Genomic DNA, 24,267 nt, shown 5'->3' on the forward strand with positions numbered 1-24,267 from the left:
TTTCAGATAAGGAATAAGATCATTTATTCTTTGCACTGGGTCTTCATTAAAGCTCATCTGTTCTTTCGCTTCAGTTTTTTAGAGCTTATTTCACATCTCACAAAGGTTTTCTCCTGGGTTGGGTGAAGCTGTAGATCATCCACGTTTTCTGGGCAAAATGTCGTTCTGAACGGAGAACATAAAGCAAACACAGCGTTAAGTTTTTAGATGGAGCTTACTGAAGTGTTTCATCCTTTGTCAAATACTCAATTGATGTAATGCATGCTATGTTTTTTTAAAAATTAGATTCTTATGTTTGCAAATATTTTCGTAACTTCTGAGTAAAACAAAACCCAAGTCAGTGAAAGCAATCAGGGAAAGGCTTCCTGGAGCTGCTCTCTGGCGGGGGGAGGGGGGAGGGAGTCGGGGTCCAGTTCTGTAAGAACCCTAAGTCCCATAGGCAGTCCTCCTTGGTTCTCCCTTGAAACAGCTCCTGGAAGGTTTGAGGGTAACTGTTGTTTGCATTCACTCCATCGCCCGGACTCCAGGGCAAACACTCCCAGTTCCTTCACTATTCTCACGGGCGGGCTTCTCTCTCTAGCCTTCCTTCTTTGGACACACTCCAATTTGTCAATGCTGTTCTTAAAGGTCCCTGGGCCGGAGGCCACTATCACTAGCCTCTGCCTAGCTTAGCCTGGTAAGCCCTGCTCCTTCCTCTTATAGGTGCAGATGCTGTCCAGCCAAAGAGGGCATCACAATTGTTTTGGGTCTCTCTTGGAAACCAACTGTGAGACCGCTTTGACCATTAGCTTGGCCTGAGACACTATTTTGTGTTACTAACTTCAGTCTCATCTATTAGGAAAAAAATTAGCAGTAGTCAGAGAGAATTCTAGTTTATGGCTTCCTTTTTCTTTGAATTGCATCTCGGCCAAGTCTTTACTAAATCAGGCTTTTAAAATTAAAATAGTGTATAAGTCAGACAGAGAAAGACAAATACTGCATGGTATCACTTATATATGAAAGCTAAAAAAAAAAGTCAAACGCATAAAAAGAGTAGAAAAGTGGTTGCCAGGACTGGAAATAGGGAGAGGTTGGTAAAAGGGTACAAACTTTCAGCTAGAAGATGAATAAGGTCTGAGGATCTAATGTAAACCACAGTGACTAGTTGATAACACTGAATTGTATAATTGAGATTTACTAAGAGAGCGGAACTTAAATGTTCTTGCAAAAAAAGAAGATAAGCATGTGAGGTAATGGATGTGTTAATTAACTAGAGGGGGGAAGCCTTTCACAGTGTATGTGTATATCAAATCACAATGATGTACACTTTAAATATCTTACATTTTATTTGTCAATTATACCTCAACAAAGCTGAAATAAAAACTATTATGAGTAATTTTTCAAAGCATTCTTGAAAAATGCAAATAGTAAAGAAATAAATGAAGTCAAATATGTAAGATTCTCTCCACCATCACCATTCACCAGTATCACTCCCCTCCCTGCTTTCATTTGGTTTGGTTTACGTCTTTCCAGACCCATTCCTATGCATTTACATATCTATCAATGTTCATATGCAAACGTGAAGATGTTTTTATAGAAATAGAATTATACTGGATGTATTTTTCTAAAATTTTTCCTTGTTATCAAATAATGTACTTGGAGACCTGTTCGTATCAGTACATATAAATCTATTTCATTCTTTTTCACCTGCTGCATGACGTTCCATTGTGTGGGTATACTACAATGCATTTAGCCATTTTCCTATTGATGGACATTGAGATTTTCCCAATGGTTTACTATTGACAAAAAATGTTGAAATAGGTAAACAGTTAGCCATTGATGATTACGTAGCTAGTAACTGAAGTTTTTTTCCCTTTTTTGCAATTACTGATTATAGCTTTTAGCTGTTTAACCCGCCCATTGTAAACTGTGCTGTTTAGGCAATACGCTGTCTGACTCCCACTGGGTTCCTATAGATAACATCTCCCTGTCACCTGGGTCACCATGGTAATGGGTGTTTGAGCTGTTTTTTCAGGAATTAGGACCCTGTTGTCCAGTTTAGGCCAGTTGAGACCACCAACCCATCAACTGGGCTGCGCAGATGCCCAATAAGTGACCTTTTGACGTCAAGAGGCTAAAAACTCCACCCTCAGGTCATGTTAAGGACGCCATTTTGTGAACATGTGTCCTGTGAAGAGGCATGAAGTCTGACTACGCTTGTGCACATCATCATTACCTCACCTCTCCTCACCTCCAATCATCTATCTCCACACTTCAGACCACCTTGCTCCCTACCCCATAAATATCCCCAAGTCCCCAGTTTCGGGGAGGCAGATTTGGGCCTTGTTCTCCTGTTTCCTCACTTGGCTGCCTTGTGATTAAAAACCCTCTCTCTGCTGCAATCTTGTTGTCTTGGTGTTTGGCTTTCTGGGCGATGGGCAAAAACGAGCCTGGTTCAGTAACAGTATTGCAACAAACACTTCTTTACATATATATTCTTTGTGGATATTTTGAGTATTCCTCCCAAATAGACACTAGAAGTAAAATTCTGGGCCAAAGTATTACATATGTCTAAAATTTTGATAATATAAGCTCCACGAGACCAAAAGCTTTGTCTCTTCTGTTCACAGCTGTGTACCTGGTGCCCACGACAGTGCCTGGCCTGGGGTATGTGCTCACTCCGTGTTAGCTGTTGAATGAAACTCCCCTGCAGAAGCTGTGTAATTCACATTCCCACAAATAGTTTATGAGGATGCCCATTTCTCCACACCTTTACCAACTCTGGATGTTATCTGTCTTTTAATTCCTGACAAACTAATGAGCAACCAGTGATAATTTCATTGATTTTGTTTTGCATTTATATAATTACTGCGGAAATCGAACATCTTCCCATTATGTTTAGCCAATTGCTTTTCCTCCTAAAAGGCCAATATGTCCTGCTATAGGACCAATATTTTCTGGTCTTCCTCTTCACTCCGCCACAAAACCTCTCATCCCTGACTTTGTGCCTTTGGGAAAGAAAATCACCCTCAATGAATTCCTCCCATGGAGGCACAGAGCAAGTTATTCAACTAATTTTTTTCCTTGTAGTTAGTTAGAAAGATTAAGAGCACAAGGTTTAGGGTTCACATCCTGGCTCTGGGATTTTGGTTTGTAGAAGGTACTTAAAAATAGGTATTTGTTATTAGTCTCCTGAGATACATATTATAATCCCCATTCGTTTCTGAAGAACTGAGTCTCAGAAAGGTGCGGTTATTCTGAGGCTACATAGGTGGTAAGCAGTAAGGTCAAAATTTGAGATTAGGACTGGACGATGCAGTAGTCACTGGTTTTTGCCTACATATTGCTTTGCTTGCTGCCTAGCTCTCTGGGAATGCCTCTTGGCCTCTGCAAAGCCCATTGCAGCACAGACCCACCACCAACAACCTGAGCTGATGTCTTTCCTCTTAGGCTTCCTAGACCATGCAAGACTAGACCCTCACTATTCAAAGTGGGGTCCGCAGACCAGCAGCATCAGCAGCACCTGGAGCTTGTTGGAAATGCGGAATCTGAGGCCCCGCCCCAACCTACTGAAGCAGAACCTATATTTTGACATGATTCCCAGATGATTCTTGTGCACACTGAGGTTTGAGAAGCTCTGGATGGAGCAGATCTTTAGTAAAATTAATGCATCTTGTTTTCCTAATTAGGTCCTGGATTTTCTCAATGCTAAAGGCCACATCTCAGATTTTTTTTGGTATCCCCCAATGGTGCCTGGTACTGTGAAGACACAGAGGAGGCACAGGGCACTTACAACTTAAAAATCTATAGGTCCCATAGCCCCTCCCCTCTTTTCAGCATGTAGCTCCTACAGCCTCAAGGAAGGGTTTGATGCTCATATATATTAAGGGCCAGCACTGCAACTCTGCTGGATTAGATTAAGGAAAATCAGATTAATGGTGCCAAGACTAACGAGGGAAGGAGCTGTTGGAAATAATCAATGCAAAGGCAACAAACGGGCAATGAGTCAGACCAAGTTGAGTCCGATGTGGGCCCAGACAATCATTAGCAATGTCCCCAAGCTGTGTCACTTCTGTCAGCCTCAGATCTCTAATCTGCGCAGCCAATAGGGCCCGTTTCAGAGGGCCATTGGGAAGATGATGTGGGATTAATGTTCCAGAGCACGTAGTTCAGTGCCCAGTGCAGTAGGAGCTCTGTAAGAGCCATTCCCTTCCCTCTCCTCTTTCCTTCTTCAGAACCATGTGGGTAAGCACCAGTGGAGAGGTAGCATTGCATTTTATACAGCCTTTCAGGTCAAGTCACATAGAATTGTCGTGGTGAACAGCCACAAAAACAGAGAAATTGCTCTCTAGCTGAGAGAAGGCGGGGAGGGTGGTGCTCAGAAGTAGAGCTGCTCTAAGGGGCCAAAAAGTCATGCGAGAATAGCTAAGTGTGTACAAGGAGAGAAGCAGTTTAATTTTCTCAAATTGATCACGTGGAGAAACTGTTGGCAGACTGCAGAGTATGCTCTTAGTAATTGCCAGGGTTTTGTATCCCGGCGAGATAAAATCTCAGAGTGCGGTTGTATAAGGGACTCAGGGGGCATAAATCTGCCATGGGCCTGCTCTTGGCAGTGAAACCCGAGGGGTGAGGGAGGAGTGCAGCTCAGAGGTGAGAGGCCTGCTGTTTTCCATCTCTACTGGGGACAAGCAAGAGAGATAAATGGGCTTCCCAACAAAGGAAGGTGGGAGAGGAGAGACAAGTTTCCTGAATACAGGGGGGAGGAGAGAGGAAAGGATCTGGGTAAGGATGGAGTTCACCTTTCATGGAGAACTGCAGAACTATAGAAAATCATGGTTGCCATGGCAAAAGATGCTGGGCATCCTTTTGCTCTGCCGAGAAGACAGAAGGAGCAGCTGGACCATCCTTTCTTTCCTTTACTCCCTACCCCGCCTCAACCCCTTATTGTCCCTGGGGACTTTGGGGCCAAGGGAGATGTTAAATCACACAGGGCAGGACTTCTTAAGGGTAATCCATTGGTCCACATCAAGATTTCTCAGGGCTCTTATTAACAAGTGTGTGCCCTGGGTCCTTCACAGACCACAATGAATCAGAAACACTGCAGGTGGGTCTGGGAATTCTGCTCATTTAATAAGCTCCCCAGTGATTCTTTGGTACTCTAAGGTTTGAAAGTCACCCTCACAGAGTGAGATTTTGAGATTGCGATCTGTTAAAAGCATTTCTCTGGGTAAACAACAACAACAAAATGTCACATCCAGGTCCTTGCCACTCAAAGTGTGGTCCTAGGACCAGCAGCACTGACATCACCTGGTGATCCACCTGCATGCCGAAGTTTGGAAAGCACTGGGCTAGTGAGGTGGTTCTCAAACTCCGGAGGCAGGTAGTTGTTAACTATGGGCAGTGGGAAGAGGCTAGCCTGGGAATCAGAAGACCTGGGTGCAAATATTGGTCCTTTCACCTATGGCTGTGTGAACTTGGATGGTCATTGCACCTTTCCCGGCATCTTTATGCCATCATTAGGATGTAATAATGTCTACTTCATAAGAGACATGCAAGCATTAAATTGTGAAAGTGCTGGCACATGTAGATGCTTAGTAGATGTTAGGAGGAGGTTGAATCAGCACTCACCTTTGCTGGGTTTCTCCTGACATAACTCTGATGCTCTTTGGAACAAGGCCTGAGTAGTGGGGCTCTCTGCCCCATGGGATGATGATCTGGACCGTGTTCCAGACGTTGGTCCATACTGCGCTGTTGTCCCACTTGAACTTGATCATGACCAACTCACCGATATCCAAATCCAGTGTGAGGAGAAAGGAATAGGTTTTATTACTAGTAATGCCTTCGCCCCTTGAAGATAGAAAGGAAACCAGACACAGTTTATTTATTTGTACCAGCAAAGTGATGCTGAGGTACGTTCAGGATGCATTAGGTTGCCTGAGTGACTTGGGACGGTGTTTTCTGCTGCATTTCCCAAACTGGTGTTGGACAGACTATTAATCGAGATAGCAATAAGTGTGCTGGGATAAAAAGGATTTTCTAGACCAATACTATTGGGAACACCATACTACTTTCTGTGTCAGCATGTTAAAAAGGCTCCGAGAGGTCTGTAATAATGAATCTACTTAACTTTGTTTAGCTCAGGCATCCTGGTTCCTAGGTTAACAGATAGGAAAACTGCCCCCAAAGAGACAGCGGGGATTTGGCAATGGCCTCTGAGCAGTTCAGCTATCCGTAGTTTGGTTAACACAGTAGAGCCACCCCATGGTTTTCTTTCCCCAGGAATGCTTTTCTTTCTCCCCATGTGAACAGAAACTTCTATTAAAACAACAAAGTATAACAGCGATAGAAAACCACATATAAAAAGGATGCACCAATCTGGGGCAAGATTTAAACACAGATCCTTAGGTATCATTATCAGCTTTACTCACTAATCTCTAAGACATTAAAATGTCCCAACTTTGACAGAGCAGCTCGCTGCCCTTTCCACTATTTAGAACAATCCCCTGGGGAGAGATCTGAGACAGTGTTATCCAGGGGTAACGCTGGATTTAGAGAGAGACAGATGGATGGAGGTTTCGCTTGTGCGGCTTGTCATAGCTCTTCCCGCAGAATGTTGTAAAGAATCATTTGGAATCCACCAGTCCCCCTGGGCCAGGGGCAGCCTAAGGATAGGGTCCCCTCAACCTCTGGTGCACAGCACCAGCGAATACTTGCTGAATGATTGAGTGGGTGTGACGATCAGAGATCCTCACCTGGGAAGGCGAGGACTGTCCCTGGAGTGGGTGGACAGCTAGTGTCACTTCGCAGGGAGAGGCCATGCTCAGGGTCGAGATGCTGAGAGAAAGCAGCCAATGGGCCTTTTCTGGCCAGTGAAGCTGGGGAGCCTCTGAGAGAGGCGTGTTGTGAGCAGGTGTGTAACAGGGCGAAGGACAGATGGGGAGGGCTGGCAGTGCAGGCTGATTGAGATGGGAAATTTGTGCCAAGTTGAACGATTCCAGTTTTATTTCTGGGTTATGGGTTTCAGAACTCACTGGAAAGGTGCTCAGGGCCTTCCTGTGGACACCTGCTCCAGCCCTCCCCACTCCTCCCTGCTTGGTTCTTCCTACACTGTGGACACGGATGGGGCCACTGGCCCATCACATACACAGGCAGCGCCAACATAAAGCAACCAGAGGGACTGGATGAGGCTGAGGAGGGAAGATGAGGCACAGGACCTGGGTGGATGTCCCCTCTGGCAGGGTGTCTGGGGCAGTCATAAGGGACTGAGAGAGTAAGTTGTGTCTGGCCTGACCCTTAAAAAGTACAGAGTCTATCCCGACCCTTTGAGAAAATTAAGCGTGTCACCATCATAGACAGGGCTGCACCTTGTACTCACAGAGTGATGGGCACTTTCTGCATTTCCTCTTTCGTGCCGAGGAGTGACATGGTAAAAGTTGGTTTTCCTGGTGTCTCCATTTGGTTGATGAACTGGATCTTGAACTGGTAATGATAGGCTAGAGGGGGGTGGGGTGGGAGGGAGAGAGAGAGAATTTAAGCAGGGGTTTTTAATTAAAAATCTCATATTTTTACAATTTAAAAATGCAGGGAGAAAAGTCTGGATGGATAGATATCCTAATTTTTTTCTCCCCTAGGTGGTGGGATGATGAATGCTTTTTATTTTCTTCTTTCTCCTTCACTGTATTTCCTAAACGTCTACACAGGACTCATATTGTGTCTGTAATATAATAATATTATCCAATAAAAGAAGGCAGAATAGGAGCAGAATCTATCTGGTGTTCACACCAATTTCTGGATGCAGTCCTGTTGGACTCTTCCATATATTTGGCAAGGGTCCCCTTTCATGAATCAGAAGATAGATGCCCTTTAGGCACCTGACAAAGGCAAGAGAACGCACCGCCATGTTTGTTGACTTTTGCCTCTGTTGGATGGGCTCAGTTTCAGGGTGAGGCAGAGCTCCAGCTAAGTATATGTCCTAATGACCACATCCCTATATTCTGGGACAGGTCCTGGGAAACCAGCTCTGTGGGGTTCAACGAGCACCTTTTCCAATGGAAATAAGACAATGTTAATTCTAGAACTCAGGTCTAAAAGTTTTCCATCTTATCAAATGTCCAGAATGTCCTTCTAATGGGTCGTTTGGAGGAGGGTAACATTTTATTCTTCTTTGCCTAGATACTGTCTATATTTAATTAATAAAAGCAAATGACTTACTATTAGGTACTGTTAAACACTTTAAGTTGCATCATCTCATTTATTCATCATAATAACCCTACAAGGGAGGTATTGTTATTATCATCCCCATTTTATTTTATTTTTTAAAGATTGGCACCTGAGCTAACAACTTGCCAATCTTTTTTTTTTTGCTTTTTCTCCCCAAATCCCTCCAGTAGATAGTTGTATATTTTTAGTTGTGGGTCCTTCTAGTTGTGGCATGTGGGATGCCGCCTGAACATGGCCCAACGAGTGGTGCCGTGTCTGTGCCCAGGATCCGAACTGGTGAAACCCTGGGCTGCCGAAGCAGAGCGCAAGAACTTAACCACTCGGCCACGAGGCTGGTCCCATCACCATTTTATAAATAAGAAAACCAGGGCTCAGATAGGTAAAGTGACTTGCTCAAGGTCACATAGCAAAGTCTATGCTCTTAGCCTGGACCTATTGCTGAGACTCCTAAGATGGCCTTGGCGTAGACTGCACTGTCACACCAACCAGCCGTGGGGCTGTTTTCAAAATTATTCCACCTCATTCCATGATGGCTGATGGCTGCTTAGACTTCTTTCTGTTGCTGTCTCCATATTCTCTAAGTACCTGTACTGTTTTACCATCTAGATTGCAATCGGGTTTAATGGCGTGTCAATTCCATTTGATTGGTAGGACTTTCTAGAGCCCTATGTTGAGACGGTGTCTGAGACCATGTCCAGGCTCTTGGGAAGATTGCTGTCTCTTGGGCAAAGGATAGGGGATTTATGGCGCACTTGCTGTGTATCTGCCTTTCCTGTTCTAGAGAAGGATTAATCCACTAATCCTGATACAGTACCTTGCATGTAGTAGGTACTTAAACATTTGTGGGATGAATGAACTGACTATTTGCTTGGGAGTATCAGGATGTGTATTAACACTTAGCAAGATGAAAATTACCTCTGAGAATTCAAAACCTGAGTTTCAAGTTTTGTTGGGGAAGAATTCCTACTGGAAATCACAGATCATGGAACTAGCCACTTGATCATCCACCTCACACACCCAGCGTGTGGCAATTTATCATCTTCATGAATCAATCTATTAACTCCCGAATGGTGTATTTCCACTGGAGGTTAGTAGCTGCCCACTAACCTAGCAGCAGCTGTTGCTAACGGAGTGTTGCCAGCACCCCAGCTGCAGTGTCCTGGTATGCCTGTATTGCTGGGTTTCCGGATTATTTACACAGCCCTATATTTTGGCCTAAACAGTCTTCCCATTTGGGTTTCATGGTGGATTTGCTCCGGTGCCCTGTACATACCAGGTGCTCAAACCCTCCAGCCTGGAATAAAGTAGTTTGATGCTCTCAAGACTATGAGACTGTGGGTGAGAAATAAGAGAGGGGCTGTGGGCCCAAATCCCAGGAAGTGTCCCTAAATCCTTAGGTGGCAGTGGTGGAAAGAGGGACTCTGGCTTATCATCCCAGAAGCCTCTGGAGAGGCCTTACACCATTCGGGATCTGTCTAGGGAACTCTGTAACAAGCGAACAGTGTTATAAGTTGGACTGAGACAAAAAGGAAAGGACCTCCCGAAGACACAGGCCATCATTAGAGGGGGGTGGCTAAGATGTGGACAGGATGAGGGGGAGGACTGGCCTCTGGTTAACCCCCTCATAAGGAGGCGGGCCATCTTCCAGAGTACGCAAGGAATGCTCAGAGCAACCATTTTAATCCCGTTTAATACGCATTAATTGGAAGTCGACCCAAATGATGTTCGGCCCAGGGCTAAAAGCTGTTGGGGATAAATGAGTAAAAGAACGTGATTGTTGGTATGCATGATAATAACCCAAGCTAATATTTGTTTTGTTTACCTGTGCCAGGTGTTTTGCATCTGTTATCTCATTTGATCCTTACAACAGGTGATACTAGTACTATCTCATTTTAGAGACGAGGAAACTGAAGCACAGAGAGGTTAAGTGACTTTTCCAGGATCACACAGCTAGTAAGTAGCATAGCTGGGATGTAAGCCCAGGCCACCTGGCTCTAGAACTTGTGTTTTTAAATGTCTATACCTGGGACCAATAGCTTTACATACCCTAAGGAAAGAGCTGAAGGGTGGAAAGAGATTTAAGTTCAAAAATGTCATAACAGAATTATTTCATTAAAAATAAATCAGAAAAGCCCTAAATATTCACTAATAGAGGAATGACAATGGACTGGTACCGACAATTATGACAGCTACCACTTAGCTCTTCATGACGTCCTAGACGCTGAGCTAATCGTTTCATATAATTATCTCATTTCTCTTTCCAGCAGCTTTGGAAGATGTTTAAACTTTATCCTCCCTCTGCATCATTTTACAAACGAAGAAGCTGACGCTCAGGAAAGTTCAGTCACTTGTCCACTGTCACGCAGCTGAGAGCTGGCGGAGCTGCAATGAGACGTCAGTCTGCTGATTCCCAGTTCGTAGTCCCAACCATGTGATTTACTCGTAGGAAGTCACTAAGGATATTTTGGGAACAATTTCAATGCTTATGAAAGAAGTGGGGAAAAAAAATCCCCAAACAACAAACAGGATACAAATTGTATCTCTAACATGAGACTAACCCTGATAAAACAATGCACGGAACGAGGGGCATTCACAAAAATATGAGCAGTGCTCTTTGGAGAGGGGAGACAGGTAATTTTTATTCTCTTCTTTATGCTTTTCTGCAAGTTCCACATTTTCTACAATAAGCATGTATTCTAATTAGAATCTTACCAGAAAAAGAAAAAGCTTTGAAAAGTGTTAAGAAAGAAAATAAGAGAACCAGAATTCCATCTCTCTGAGATCCTACTATGCACCAGCCTGCATACTAAGTATTTTACGTATGTTGCGTACATTTTGGTCCTCATAACAAGACGAAAGAAGGATAACACGCTGGTTAGACTCCATTTGGTACACCCACTCCTGCTTTCCCCATCCACTCCCTGCCCAGCTCTGAGCCCCAGGATGTGACCCCACGGCCTGCCTCTCCTGGGCTCCCTTGCCGGATGGTATCTGGTTGGGACTGACCACTGGGGAGCCGCTGGCAGGAGGTCAGGGCAGAGCAGAGAGAGGTCAGGGTGTTCTCCTCTGCTCCCTCTGGCTTTGGGGCCCGACCTGGAGTAACCCCGCTGTGAATAGCTGCTGTCAGCGGCCTCTCCCCTGCAGCTCCAGTTCTCCAGGGCTCTTCCCTCCCCTGCGGGCCTGGTGTTAGATTGGGGTGCGTCCACACCCTATGATGGTTTCCTTAATACCGCCACTTCTGTAAGGAGTCCTGCCTGCTCTCTTCAGCTGACCTGGGCGAGTGGAATCCTGTTTTCTGCTGAGACCTAGACAGATACGGTGTCAATTATCCTGGTGAATTACAGACAAGGAGGCAGAGATTTGGACATGGATCCAAGGTCACCGGATAGTTAGAAGTAGAGCAGAATTCGAACTCCGGTGTCTGATTCCAAATGACCTTTCCCTCTTTCTCCTGGGGTTCTGGTTCTAGCAAGCTGAATCCACCCTTTGAAAGCAAATGGCAACTGCTCAGCCCCTGAAGAGAAGCTGCGGCCCAAACCTGCCTGGAAATGAAGCCACCAAGACAGAGTGCCTGCGGCTCCCACCCGCTGACATCCATCCTGGGCTATCACTTCTCCTGTCTGTGCCCTGAATGTGGAGCCCCTGAGCAGGGATGAATGTTTCACGTCCCTGCCCTGGAGATGGGTTTTTGTCTTCCTTTGTTCTTACATTGTGAGGAGGAGGAGATCGATTGCCGTGTCTCAGATGTCATGGTTCCAGGATTCTGGGGCAAGGTGCTTGCGGAAAACCCAGGGTCGGCTGACATGATGGCAAAGGGCCCCCTAGCTCTCACATCTTAGGAATGAGAATGATCTGTCCCCCTCGCAGTGTCTCCCTTGGGTGGGACCTGTGCAGGGGGTCTGAACCTCGAAAGGTATGTAAACTGTGAGGGGCCTGAGTGAACTCACAAAAGGTGCCTGGACTGTGGAGGAAGCCCGGAGGTGAGGGCGCAGGGCTGCCAAACTCAGAGCACGTTAATAGTGTGGGGCATCCTGTATTACCTGAACTAGGAAAGTGACTTTTTTGGAGAAATCTTGAAAGAAAATTATTTTTTTAAAACAGGAAAGGGCCTTTTGTACTGAGAATTAATTATTCTTCTTTTGGAGCTTTGTGTTTTTCTTGAAAAAAAAGAAAAAAAAAGACAAGTTGCCGTCATTCCCTACTCCCCCTCACCCCGCCAGGACAACGATGCTGTTACAAAGATTAAGGAGAAAAGTGTGAGTAATTTTGTCCACTTTATCTTATGACATGTTTAATGAGGATTTTAAAAAATGATTTAGGGAAAATGCTTTTGATCCTGTGACTGCAAAGAAGGCAGCACAACACATTCCTCAATCCAGGCAGGAGAAATGATTTCAGGTCTGAAAGAAACAATGCACGAGAGAGCGCGTTAACCCTGAGTGAGACCTTGCAAACGCCACCTGAGCAGAGATGTCCCCCTCTGGAGAGCCTCCTCACCAGGCAGTCCTCCTGGGGTTCAGATCCCCAAAAACCCTGGAATCTAATCTCGTGTGGTCCCCACTGGTGGCACTTTAAAAAAAAACAAATTTCTTTTCACAAGGAAGCCACTGTGAGCATCAGGTTGTGGAATTTATGAAGAGAGTATTTTGTTTCTTTTTTTTTGCCTCCTCGGAAAAGTCATTCTGAATCGTTAGATATTGGCTCTGGGAGATACCATGACTCTTTGCAAACATCACAGGGGCCCCAGGATGGTGAGTTCAGGGGGTTACTGTGCTGCGGGCCTGGCTGAATTGACTCAGAGCAGGCTCAAGGGAGGAAAGAAAGGGGTGAGGGTTTGCAAGCATAGGTTTGTGTGCATGGACGTGCTCACGCTAGTGGGCACGTGTGGGCTTAACAGTACCGCCCCATTAATGTGGTGCCCCATGTCACGAGACTGACTGCTTGCCTCAATGGGTAGTTGCCCCTTCTGCTAGGGAGAGAGATCGAGGAGTGTGTGAGTGTGTGTGTGTGAAGGCCAAGGGGTATTGTGTTGCATGTGTGTGTGTGAGGGTAAGGAGTATGTGTGTGTGAGATGAAGTGAGTGTGTAAGGAGAGGCATGTGTGAGTATGTGAGGGGGAAGGAGTGTGTGTGTGTGCTGAGTAAGGAGAAGTGTTTGTATGCGCGTATGTGAAGGCCAAGGAATGTTGTCTTGTGTGTGAAGAGTAAGGAGTGAGTGCATGTGTGTCAGTTCGTGTGAGGGGTGAGGAGGGTTGTGTGTGTGTGTGAGTGTGTAAGAGGGAAGGAGTATGTGTATGTGTGTGTGAGGAGTAAGGAGAAGTGTTTGTGTGTGCAAGTGGAGGCCAAGGAATGTTGTTTTGTGTGTGAAGAGCGAGGAGTTAGTGTGTGTGAGTGTGAGGGGTAAGGAGAGGTGAGGTGTATGTGTGTGAGGGGTAAGAAGAATGTGTGTGTGAATGTGAGGGGGAAGGAGAGGAGATGTGTGTGTGTGTGTGTGTGTGTGAGGGGGGAGGAGAGGTGTGTGTGTGTGTGTGTGAGGGGGAAGGAGAGAGGGGTGTGTGTGTGTGTGTGAATGTGTGAGGAGGAAGGAGAGGTGTGTGTGTGTGTGAGTGTGTGAGGGGGAAGGAGAGGTGTGCTGACTGGCATCCTGCTCCCAGCTGTTTGTGCCGGGGGTGGTCCGTGTGGGACGCAATCAGAGCCCTCAACTGAGAGATGGGAGCGCTAGGTTGGAGTCCAGCAGCTTCCACCACGTGGTCATGAGCCGTTTCTGAGGCTCAATTTCCTCATCTGTAAAAGGGGCATTAAGAGCTCTCCCACAGGGTTGTTGTGAGGATGTGACAAGATGCTATATGTAAAAGCGCCTGGCTTCTAGAAGGTGTCGACTCGGGGACACCTATTCCCTTCCTACCTGCTGGGCTTACCAGGCACAGTTCTGAGCCCCACTCGTGGGGGCCAGTTTTAGTGGTTCCCCCCACACAATCACTTCATGGTGATGGCTGAAGAAACAGGCCCACATAGGTTTTGTCGCTAGGTCAAGGCCACATAAGTGGTTGGCAGCAAAGCCAAATTCTGGACACTCCCTATCCCAATCCCAAGCCTGTGCTCTCTCTACTATACCTACTGCTTCTTCTGGAAGCCTCCTTGGAAATCAGTGAAAACCTTCCAAAGAAGTAGCTGAGAAAAGCCATAAACAGACAAGGCTCCCCAAGTCACAGATGGACTGGTCATGCCACTAACCAGAAGAAGAGAGTGTGCTAACCAGCTGGAGTAGCAACAAAAGCAAGTCCCAGGGCTGGAGGATGCCCAGAGGGCAGGGAGACAGGGCAGGCCGGGGAGGACGGGGAAAAGAGGAGAGTCCGAAAGGGGGGGACCTACCACCACAAGCAGCCTTGGAGAGGAGGGGACCACAGACAGCTGGTGACAGGAGTGAACAGGCCTGGGTCCTACCCGCAAGAGGCCATGTGGAGTGAAGGGAGCCAGGGCAGTGGAATTGGAGAGACCTGGGGTCAAACACTGCATTTGCCACTCACAAACTGTGTGACTTAGGGAAGATGATTTAACCTCTCTGAATCTCATTTATTGGAAAATTAAGCATAATCAATTTCCCCCATCTCTGTTTCTCTCTCTCTGAGTTGTAGTGAGGGTTAAATGATAAATGAGGTCCTTTGTGCCACACATCCAGTATGGTGCGTGGTAGAGGAAGGCCCCATATTGCCACTTCTCTCCCCTCCACCCAGTTACCTCATCCGACTGTTATGAGGCTTAATTAGATAAGGAGCTTGCTAAACTGCACTTACTCAGCACAGATTCGTGTCCCTGCCCTCTCTCAAGAAAACGGGCTCCCAAACGGGTGAAGCTTCCTCCTGAGAGAGTGAGAAGGGAAGTGGGCGATGAATCGCCTCCTTTCACTCAGCAAATGTTTCCCCATTCTCTCCTGCTACTGCTGGACTCTCCCAGGGTTTACAGAGTTCTGGCGGACAAGCTTTGAAGAAAATAGATCCTTTGATGGTTTTGTCGAAATATCTTGGGAACCAGAGGAGTGAGGGCCAAGCCAGTCATTCTTTGTGAAACGAAAATCAGGAGGCGATGTTTATCTTGCCCAGCCAGGCCCTGCACTAAAATATATAGTACAATTAGACATCCCTGAAAAATATGGAGTGCGGCTTCTCCGTAACCAGAGCTGGGCAAGTCTGTTCTTCTACGAATCTGCAAGTATTCATCTAAGGCTGGAGGTGCCAGTGAAACAGGCTTCGGGGGCCCACGTCAGAGACGATCATGGCCATGGTGGATGGAGAAGGGTGTAGTTACGGGGCCTAGATTAAAGGCTTCACACCAGCACCATCAATAGAACTTTCTGTGATGTTGGAAATGATCTATTTCTGTGCTCTCTGATATGGCAGCCATGTATATGAGCACTTGAAAGGTGGCCAGCGTGACTGAGGAATCAAATTTTTGATTTTATTTAGTTTTAAGTAATTTAAATAGCCACATATGGTTAGTGGCTACCATATTGTGCGACGTAGCATTGTGCACATTGCAACATCCCATGAGCAGCCCCTTCTGAACAGGCCGAGTCTCACCTGGGCATAATTTCCAGTGATACCCAGGGCAACTTGGTGTGACCACAGGGTGCTACTCCCCACCAGTGAGCGACCTTAGGCCAAGCAGTTCAGGCCTTGGCTCACAGGAAGGACCGAGGCAGCCCTGGGGAGAATTTGGAGGGCCCAGAGAAGGGAGGGTGCAGTGTAGGCCGCTGTCCATCACTGGAACCCGTCAGGGGTTGGAGGCCTGGGTAGTTTCAGGCGGTCCTGCCTCAGAGCCTCCCTATCACTGGCCACGTAGGTCCCATCCTCATCTGCCGTCCCTGGAGCGAGAGGAGTAGTTGATAACAAAGATCCAAGTGTTGTCTCCAAGGGACACACTGCCTGTCTTCCCGGGACACACAGAGCACATACTTTGTGCCAGGGGGTTGGTTTCCACTGAGCCCCCTGAGGGAGGGACTGCCTACTCTGGCTCAGTTTATGCTTGAAGAAGAAGTGAAGGGATGAGCACATTGGTTTTGGTAGCTGCTGGGTGAGACAATGCTGTCCTTTGGTCTCCTTCACAGGAAAGGGGTCCCTGTGAGTTTGTTACCTAGGGAAGTCCCTAAAACATTCTCCATGTCCAATGCTTTGTTTTTTTTTAAGCAAAGGCTTTTTTTTTTTTAAAGATTGGCCCTGAGCTAACATCTGTTGCCAATCTTCCTGTTTCTTTTTTTTTCCTCCTTCTCCCCAAAGCCCTCCAGTACATAGTTGTATGTTCTAGTTGTGGGTCCTTCTAGTTGTGGTATGTGGGATGCCACCTCATCATGGCTTGATGAATGGTGCTGGGTCCATGCCAAGGATCCAAACCAGTGAAACCCTGGGCCGCTGAAGCAGAGCTGGAGGACTTACCCACTCAGCCACGGGGCCAGCCACGCTAACGCTTTGTTTTTAAGTTGTACTTGCTTATAGGAAACAAAACAGAACATTCCCAGATGGCCAAACCACAGAACTGGTCCAAACCAGAAAGGTCCAAGACGGCCATGGGGTGCCATGGGCAAAAGGAAATGTGTGCAAAAGGTGCTGTGTGCAAGCAGGGAAGATCTACGCATGCCCCAAATGTCCCCACCCCAAGGGATGACGCAGACACCCTCCCCGTTCCCATCTGGTAAGAACTCTGCTCACCTTCCCCTGGTGGAGGTGTTTTACAGCATGAGCTTTGTCTCCTTCAGTCATTGGTCAATGAATGAAGTTTCTGCTCTGCTATTCCGAACCCATCTTGTTCTACTGGCATGAGTGGCTCCAGGGAAAAGGATCCACTTGTGGGTCACCGACATCTTAGGGGTGAGTAACAAGCTCATGCCAGCAGCATGTGGTGGTTGGCCACCTGGGGTCCTCGACAAAAGGGAGGGGCTCAGCCTGGCTTGTGCCAACTGCTCTTCCTTCTCTTGATGCTCGCCTCCCTCCCCCATCTGTAAGCCACTAGCAGATGTCCTGGGATGGACCAAGCCCCTCACTTCAGACACACAGCCCAGCCCTGGAAGGGGACTAATGACCTCCTTTCTTTCCAACTGATCTCAAGGAGAGAGCAAAACTTTCGCTCTCACCCCTGACAAATAAAAATGGCAAGCAATAGATATATTGGAGAATATGAGGAAGCCATTTGGTATAAACCTAATTCGGCCTGACCTTGTCTTTCCAAAAGGGCCTGACCGTGGCTGTTGAGCATGCATTGCATATCTGCTTTAGACATTCCCTATGGCAAGAGCAAAGGCCCTTGAGATAAAGGTGCAACCTCCCCCACCCCCCCAACTTTGGCGTCTCCTTAAGGATTAAGCATCTTTCCTTAGGCTAGAAACTGATTGCTGCACTCACCTGTGACTGCCCAGCTCAAGACAATAGACTTGCCTCCTGCTATGCCCATCAAGATAGCAGACCCACTACCTGCTGTGTCCATCATGCGCTGTGCTGACAGGCAATCTTGTGACTATTGTGGGAGGGACATTTCAATCATATGTGAAACACCCTGTTTGGGGGTATATAACCACTCTGTGCACCCCACTTCTTCAGTGCCCTTTCTTCCTTTGGGGAGAAAGGCCCCGGGCCATGGTCCTCAGATTTCAGCTCAGAATAAACTCACCCAAATTTTCATTTATAGATTGGTTATGGATTATTTTTGTCGACACCCCCCTGCCTCCCTTACCCCTACAAACAGACCAGGGCAGTTATTGAGGTAAAAAATCACTCAAAAAATTTTTGTGTCCCAGGGCAAATGATTTCCTCCATCTGGGCCTCGGTTTCCCCATCTGTGAGCTGGTGGGGTTGAATGGTCTCTTGAAAAGCTAACATTCCAGGATTAAATTAGATCCAGTGAAATGTGATTATCTGAGAGGCTTAATCACTCTGGGGGCCTTTGCCATTTAAAAGAGGAGCTGGTTAACCCAAAGGTGTCTAATTGGCAGCCTGCGGTGGGGGAGCTCCCTTAAGCAGGGGACCCTCCCAATTCCCTCACCTGCTGCAGGATGCTAGGGCTCCTCCGTCCCTAAGGGACAGACGGCGGAGGGGACCCTCTGGCCCCCAGGTGGGAGAGATCCTGCCCTCACTCCAACTGCTCTCAGAAGCTATCAGCATCCCACAAGGCGTTTCTGTTATTCCTGGGCCTCAGAGAAGGGAAGTCTGGCTGGAGAGCAAAAGTTCAGATGAACAGAGGAATCTTGAGCCCCCAAAAAGAAGTCTCCTGGGAGCTTGCCCTTGTGAGTGTGATATTAAAAGGAACGCCGACTGGGAGTTGGGAGGACCTGGGTTCTAGGCCTCCTTCCAGGCTGCGTGGCCCAGGGCAGCTCACCCCACTCAAGTTTTGCTTTCCTTCTCTAAAATGGGGATCATAACAGTCCTGCTGACCTTGCTTGGCTGTCGTGGGAACAACAAGGAGCCCGTGGCTGCATCTGATATTTTGTATAAAATGCTGTGCCCACGCCACGTGGTGGTGAGGGTGTGCTCACCTTCTGCACCTACAGATATCTGCCCGGTAATAATGGAGCAGCTCAGCAGCCAGCTCCTCCCAGCGCCGTGAGCAGGGGCTGTGAAGCAGGAAGATGCTAAATCATGCACGGGCTGGTTTCAGGATTAGGCAGAAATGTTAATGGCAACAGATGTCGGCTTGTTCCCTCCAGGAGGATTGAGGCTTCAGTGGAGTGTTTCTGTGCTGGCTTCAGCCCAAGATCTAGCCACAGCCCTTTCTCTGACCTCCGGTTCAACCCAGAGAGGCCGGTTTCTGCCCTGAGGTTAAGGGTATGACCGGGGAAATGCTGGCAGCTGAACTTCAGCTTGGGAGGGCCTCAACTGGACAATGATATCCTGGAAGATCAGCTGATTCAAACTTTAGGGGAAGCGAAGAGCTGCAACTGTAGCCTGAAGCCCTGTGTTTTCATGGCCGTGAGCAGAGATGAACACAGCAGGTTCTAGTCTCGGGGAGGGAGACGCCTCCAGGTCTCTGTACAATGAGACCTGGGTGGTAGATGTCACCCCTCAGGGCTTTCCGGATCTAACGTCCTAAGGGACTATGAAAATAGACGAAGAGAGGCGGACCCGAGGACTGTTCCAGAAAGTATCAAGTTTTCTCCTTCTAGCATTTGGCAGCAAGGTGGCCACATTCTTGGGAAAAGAGAGGGACTGTGTCAACATCCTCGGAATCTGGGCAGTTTCAGAAACACTAAAATAGCAGAGCCGAAGTCGCTCCAGGAAAAGGCTTCGGGGAGCTTCTGGACCTTCAGACCGGTGGCTGCACGCTGCCCTTCTGAAGGCTCGGGGCCACCCACACTCACCTTTGAACGGGGCCTGGGCTCGCGTCACAAGGAAGAGCTTCCTGCTCTTCTTGCCTCTGTGCTCCTGGCGGACGTGGTAGCCCAGCGTGTTGCAGCGACTCTTCCTGCAGCTCAGGCACAGGCCCTGGCTGAAGCTGTCCATGTCGCTGCACAGGTAGGCCGTGCTCTGCATGCTGGGGTGCAGCAAGGAGTCGATGAAGAGGTGCACCGACCGCACGTGGGCGCATTTGATGGTCTTGGTGATGGCTGGAATACAGGCCAAGAAGGACATTATCCCCCCTTAATCCAAAGTACGCTCAACTCCAAGGGTCGTCTTGTTTCTCAGTAGCAGCACATTAGCAAGGAGGGGTGCGGTTGCTGAGAGTGACCCACCGACAACAGCGGGGTGTAACCAAGGACACAAAACTACGGGAAGAGTAGATCCCTCTCAGTGATGTAGTGAGAGGCATAGCCCCACGCACCACGGGGCTCCTGGGGGCTCCCCGCCATTACACTGTGTTATCATAGGTGTTTTCACAGGAACCCCAAGTCGCTAAGAAAATATCGAATTATTTCAGAAAGCAGGACAGTGTAATTCACTTTAGAAATATTTGTATCTCAAATGGTTAAAAAAGCACACGTGCTTAGTGCTTTGGGGATAAGTGAGCTGGAACAGGCTGGTGTGGCATGCCTCTGTGCTTGGTAAAGTTAGGTAAATGAGGGCCGAGGCACTCCTGGGGCTCGGCTAATGGTCAAGTGCGAGCTGAGGCCTCTCCCTCAATGTCCACCTTCTGACCCAAAGCAGCTGTTGCATCCCCTGGGTCACAGGCCTGTAAAGCCAGACTGGGGTTGGCTTCTAGAAGGACACACTCCAGTGACCGGGTTGGAATGGGCCTACCCCAAAGCAGCAAGCTTAGGAGGTTTATCTATGATGGATTTTTTTTTTTTAACTCTCCAAATATTAACCTAATCTTTAGTAAATTATTCTCAAGGAATGTTGAGGAACCACCACAAGATATGTAAAGTAGCTAATGTGAATGCAGAGCACAGGTAACTTTGCCAAAAGCTATTTCCCCAAGTGTCTGAAGGCTGAACGCCAAGACTAGACAGTCCAGTTCTTGGTCTGCGTTTGCTGAGCACCTGCTGTGAGGCAGGGACCGTGCTGAGGGCCTCCACCCGACCCCTCCCTGAACCTTCACCCCGCTCCTTGAGGCAGCTGCTGGAAATGAGAAAACCGGGCCTCAAAGACATTCCCTAACTCACTCATGCTCACCTTGCTAGAGGGGGTGAGGGTTGACAAAAATGGCAAGCAATAGGATATATTGGAGAATATGAGGAAGCCATTTGGTATAAACCTAATTCGTCCTGACCTTGTCTTTCCAAAAGGGCCTGACCGTGGCTGTTGAGCATGCATTGTATGTCTGCTTTAGATATTCCCTATGGCAAGAACAAAGGCCCTTGAGATAAAGGTGCAACTTCCCTCCCCCTCCCAAAAGTTGGCATCTCCTTAAGGATTAAGTATCTTTCCTTAGGCTAGGAACTGATTGCTGCACTCACCTGTGGCCGCCCAGCTCGAGACAACAGGCTTGCCTCCTGCTACGCCCATCAAGATAGCCGACCCACTACCTGCTGTGTCCATCATGCGCTGTGCCGACAGGGCAATCTTGTGACTATTGTGGGAGGGACATTTCAATCATATGTGAAACACCCTGTTTGGGGGTATATAACCACTCTGAGTACCCCACTTCTTCGGTGCCCTTTCTTCCTTTGGGAAGAAAGGCCCCGGGCCATGGTCCTCAGATTTCAGCTCAGAATAAGCTCACCCAAATTTTCATTTATAGATTGGTTATGGATTATTTTCATCGACAGGGTGGTAGAGCAGTTACCAAGTTACCTTCTGTTCTGGTGTGGTTGGGAGAACCATCCCAGAATGGGATCACTTTTAAAATTAAGGTTGAAGAAAACTGAGAAAAACCACACCAAATTTGGGCAAGCTAAATAAATATACTTGGTTCTGTCACTTTGAAGTTTAGTCCAAAAGAGCCAATAGCACTAATTGATCAGAGATGCATTTATCAGGCAACTAGTTACTGAGCACCATCCCAGAGGTCTGTGTCAAGCTTTGGGAGGGTGTAGATCGCGGGGGAGAGCTGGATGGTCAGCCAGGAACTGCTGGTGACCAGAGGGGCGATGGCTCGAGGGGGATGTAAGGAATGATAAGGGAAGTTCCCAGAAGGCTCTCTCAGGCGTGGGTGGGTGGAAAGCTGGGAGTCCAGCCAAAGTGAGAGAATGTCGAGTGTGAAGGTCATTCTGCTACAGGAGAGGGGAAGGTGGTGACGTAATCACAAGAGAGTATTCTCAGCTCGTTTTGGACGGTTTGGGTGAGAAGGTGGTGTGCACGGGTGGGGGTCTCCAGCTGGCATAGAGTAAGTTGGCATGTTTCAATCAGGATGATATTTTATAATAATGAGAAATGTGGAATGCCTGTGGGACATATGGATTTTGCTGACATTTTTCTTCCTTAATCCTGCGCATGTTATCAATGTGCACTGTTAATGGTTTGGTTTTAGGATTTGAGAGAGAAGTGGGATCCGAACCCAGATAAAGCCACGTTTGGTTTCTGCCCTGAGATGAAGGAAGTCCCAAGAACATATTTAGTGCTGAACTTCGAATTGGAAGAATCTCAGTAACGTCCTGTAGGATCAGCTGATTAAGCCTCACAGGGGTGGAAGTGTTAGTCCCACTCTTGTGAGACCAAGGATCGAGAAGCCATCATCTATTAAGTGGATCCTCATGTGGTCCAGAAGGAAGCTTCTGGAGAAGGGGGAATAACCACAGGCATCAGGACTCAACTGGCTTGTATCCAGGAGAGACTTTGCTTTGGGACAGCGGGTGGAGATAAGAAGTGGGGGTTCCTGGTGGGGCCCCTGCTCGTCCTCAGAGCTTGGCTCCAATGACCACTGCCTGTTAAGAGGAGGGGCCTGTCAGGGGAACACCAGCCCTTCCCCACTCCCACAAACCCTCTCTCTCTGAGCGGACTTGGTGACCCTATGCCCTGGGCCCCCACCCTTGCCAAACTCTTCCCAGAATCCTGCAGAGCTGGTAGAATCCACTGGATCCAGAGGCTCCATGCAAGTGTGGGGAGTGTAAGCCCTTGGAGGCTACTGCTCTTGGCCATGTCGTCTTTCTTACCATTTAAGCCGTACTTGGCGATATCTTTGTAGAGCTCCAGGAAGTGGCAGCCAGGCTGGAAGGTGCCCCCATTGGGGTAGAAGTCATAGTGTGCAATGGGCTGTTTGATGCCCACACTCAGGCCCATGTGCTCCCGGGTGAAGGTGTGAATGGCGTCCACAAAGTTGGCATCATCTGGTGAAAGACGTTCGCTGGGGGCAGTGCCCTCAAACAAGGGCCCCGCGGCATCCAGTGCTAACAGGAAAGCAAGGACAAGCGTTAGGTGGGAGAAGGGGAGGGGGAAAATGCGCCTTCCAGCTTTTTGATGCTGTTACACATTCATGAGCTAGCAGGAAGAAGAAAATCCTAGGGCATAATCTTTCTCTAGAAAATCTCGCTGTAACCTTTTTGGAGTAAAACCACAGTAATTCATGGTGCTGAAAATTAGACACAGGCTGGGCGTTATCTATGGGGAAAAGAGGTTTGCAGGAACTATCCAGTGGTAGAAACAAGGTTATGAGGATACGCTTGATTTATTCAAGCAAATCAATTTTAAATACCTCTCAAGCTACTTTCAAGAGCATCTGTTTGCATACAAAAAACCCCACTGTGCTTATTGTAAGTAGTTCTAACCTACCCATCAAAGAAAGACTTTGTTTGCCTGCATCTTGTCAATAATTTCCCTTAACAAGCTAGCTTTTCTCCTACACTAATGTCATTTTATGGGAATGTCCAGAACAGCCTTGGGACATCACTGTTCCCAGGTGAAAGTGTTGTGAGCAAATAAGACTGCTCAAATCTCTGGTCCTTAAGTGACAGGTGTGTCTGCATGAGACAAGTGGCCGCTCCTGGCCCACTGTAGTCGGGGAGTATTTATGCACTCCAGATTTTTTTCCCTCTGTCTTTCTTCCTTTACCGTCTCTGGAGGATGCTTTGATGTTCATGTCAGCCCTGGCTTCCATCCCCGTTGGGGCAAAGGAATTGACAGGGGGCCATGAAAACGTCTGTTCTCCAGCCCTCACCCATAGGTACAAATGAAAGATGTCCTGGTGTGACTTACATTCGTTTCTTCATCAGGCTGACTACAAGATGACAACAGAGTAATTAGCCATCCCGCTGCCTCTGACTTGTATGGGCCTGGCTAATAATGCATGATGTGGCCCACGACACCAGCCAGCCTGGAGAGGGTCCTGGGCCTGAGGCTGCCTCTCTGTGATTCTGGCTGAGCCTCCTAGGCCTGGTTCCTTGGTGACGGGCCTCACTGGCCTTCTGTGGAAGGTCTGCTCACTCCCAGGCTATTGAGGGTAAAGTCACAGGGGTGGGGGCACAAATACTGTGGACCAGGCCTCCCCTGTCACCAGCAAGATGAAAACAAATAAGATTGAGGAAGTGAGTTCTCAAGATGGTGAATTTATTTTATTTAAATGTCTGCCATTATCTTATCTTTTTCACATTAAAACAAATTTCTTCTTCTGTGAAGTAATGGCAATAGTAAACAGTAGATGCCAAAAATGTTCTTAATTGGTAAAATAAAAGGTCACAACAATGTTGTTCATCTTAAATTCCCTTTGAATTGTTT

General features: G+C 47.5%; 1 protein-coding gene across 3 annotated transcripts in view; it reads right to left on the minus strand.

Annotated features, from left to right (window-relative positions):
- The window catches only part of LIPC (lipase C, hepatic type), a 161,042-nt gene continuing 136,775 nt past the window's right edge, over nucleotides 1-24,267 (minus strand). For all 3 annotated transcript variants that reach the window (XM_070235911.1, XM_023616665.2, XM_023616674.2), the window contains 5 exons: nucleotides 22,710-22,943; nucleotides 19,539-19,784; nucleotides 7,355-7,472; nucleotides 5,608-5,826; nucleotides 1-165 (listed from right to left, as the gene is read on the minus strand). In XM_070235911.1, coding sequence (XP_070092012.1) covers nucleotides 54-165; nucleotides 5,608-5,826; nucleotides 7,355-7,472; nucleotides 19,539-19,784; nucleotides 22,710-22,943 — 929 coding nt within the window. In that variant the 3' untranslated portion in view covers nucleotides 1-53. The remainder of the gene's footprint in view (nucleotides 166-5,607; nucleotides 5,827-7,354; nucleotides 7,473-19,538; nucleotides 19,785-22,709; nucleotides 22,944-24,267) is intronic.

The sequence above is a fragment of the Equus caballus genome, chromosome 1 (genome assembly GCF_041296265.1).
Source record: "Equus caballus isolate H_3958 breed thoroughbred chromosome 1, TB-T2T, whole genome shotgun sequence".
Taxonomy (NCBI): Eukaryota; Metazoa; Chordata; class Mammalia; order Perissodactyla; family Equidae; genus Equus; species Equus caballus.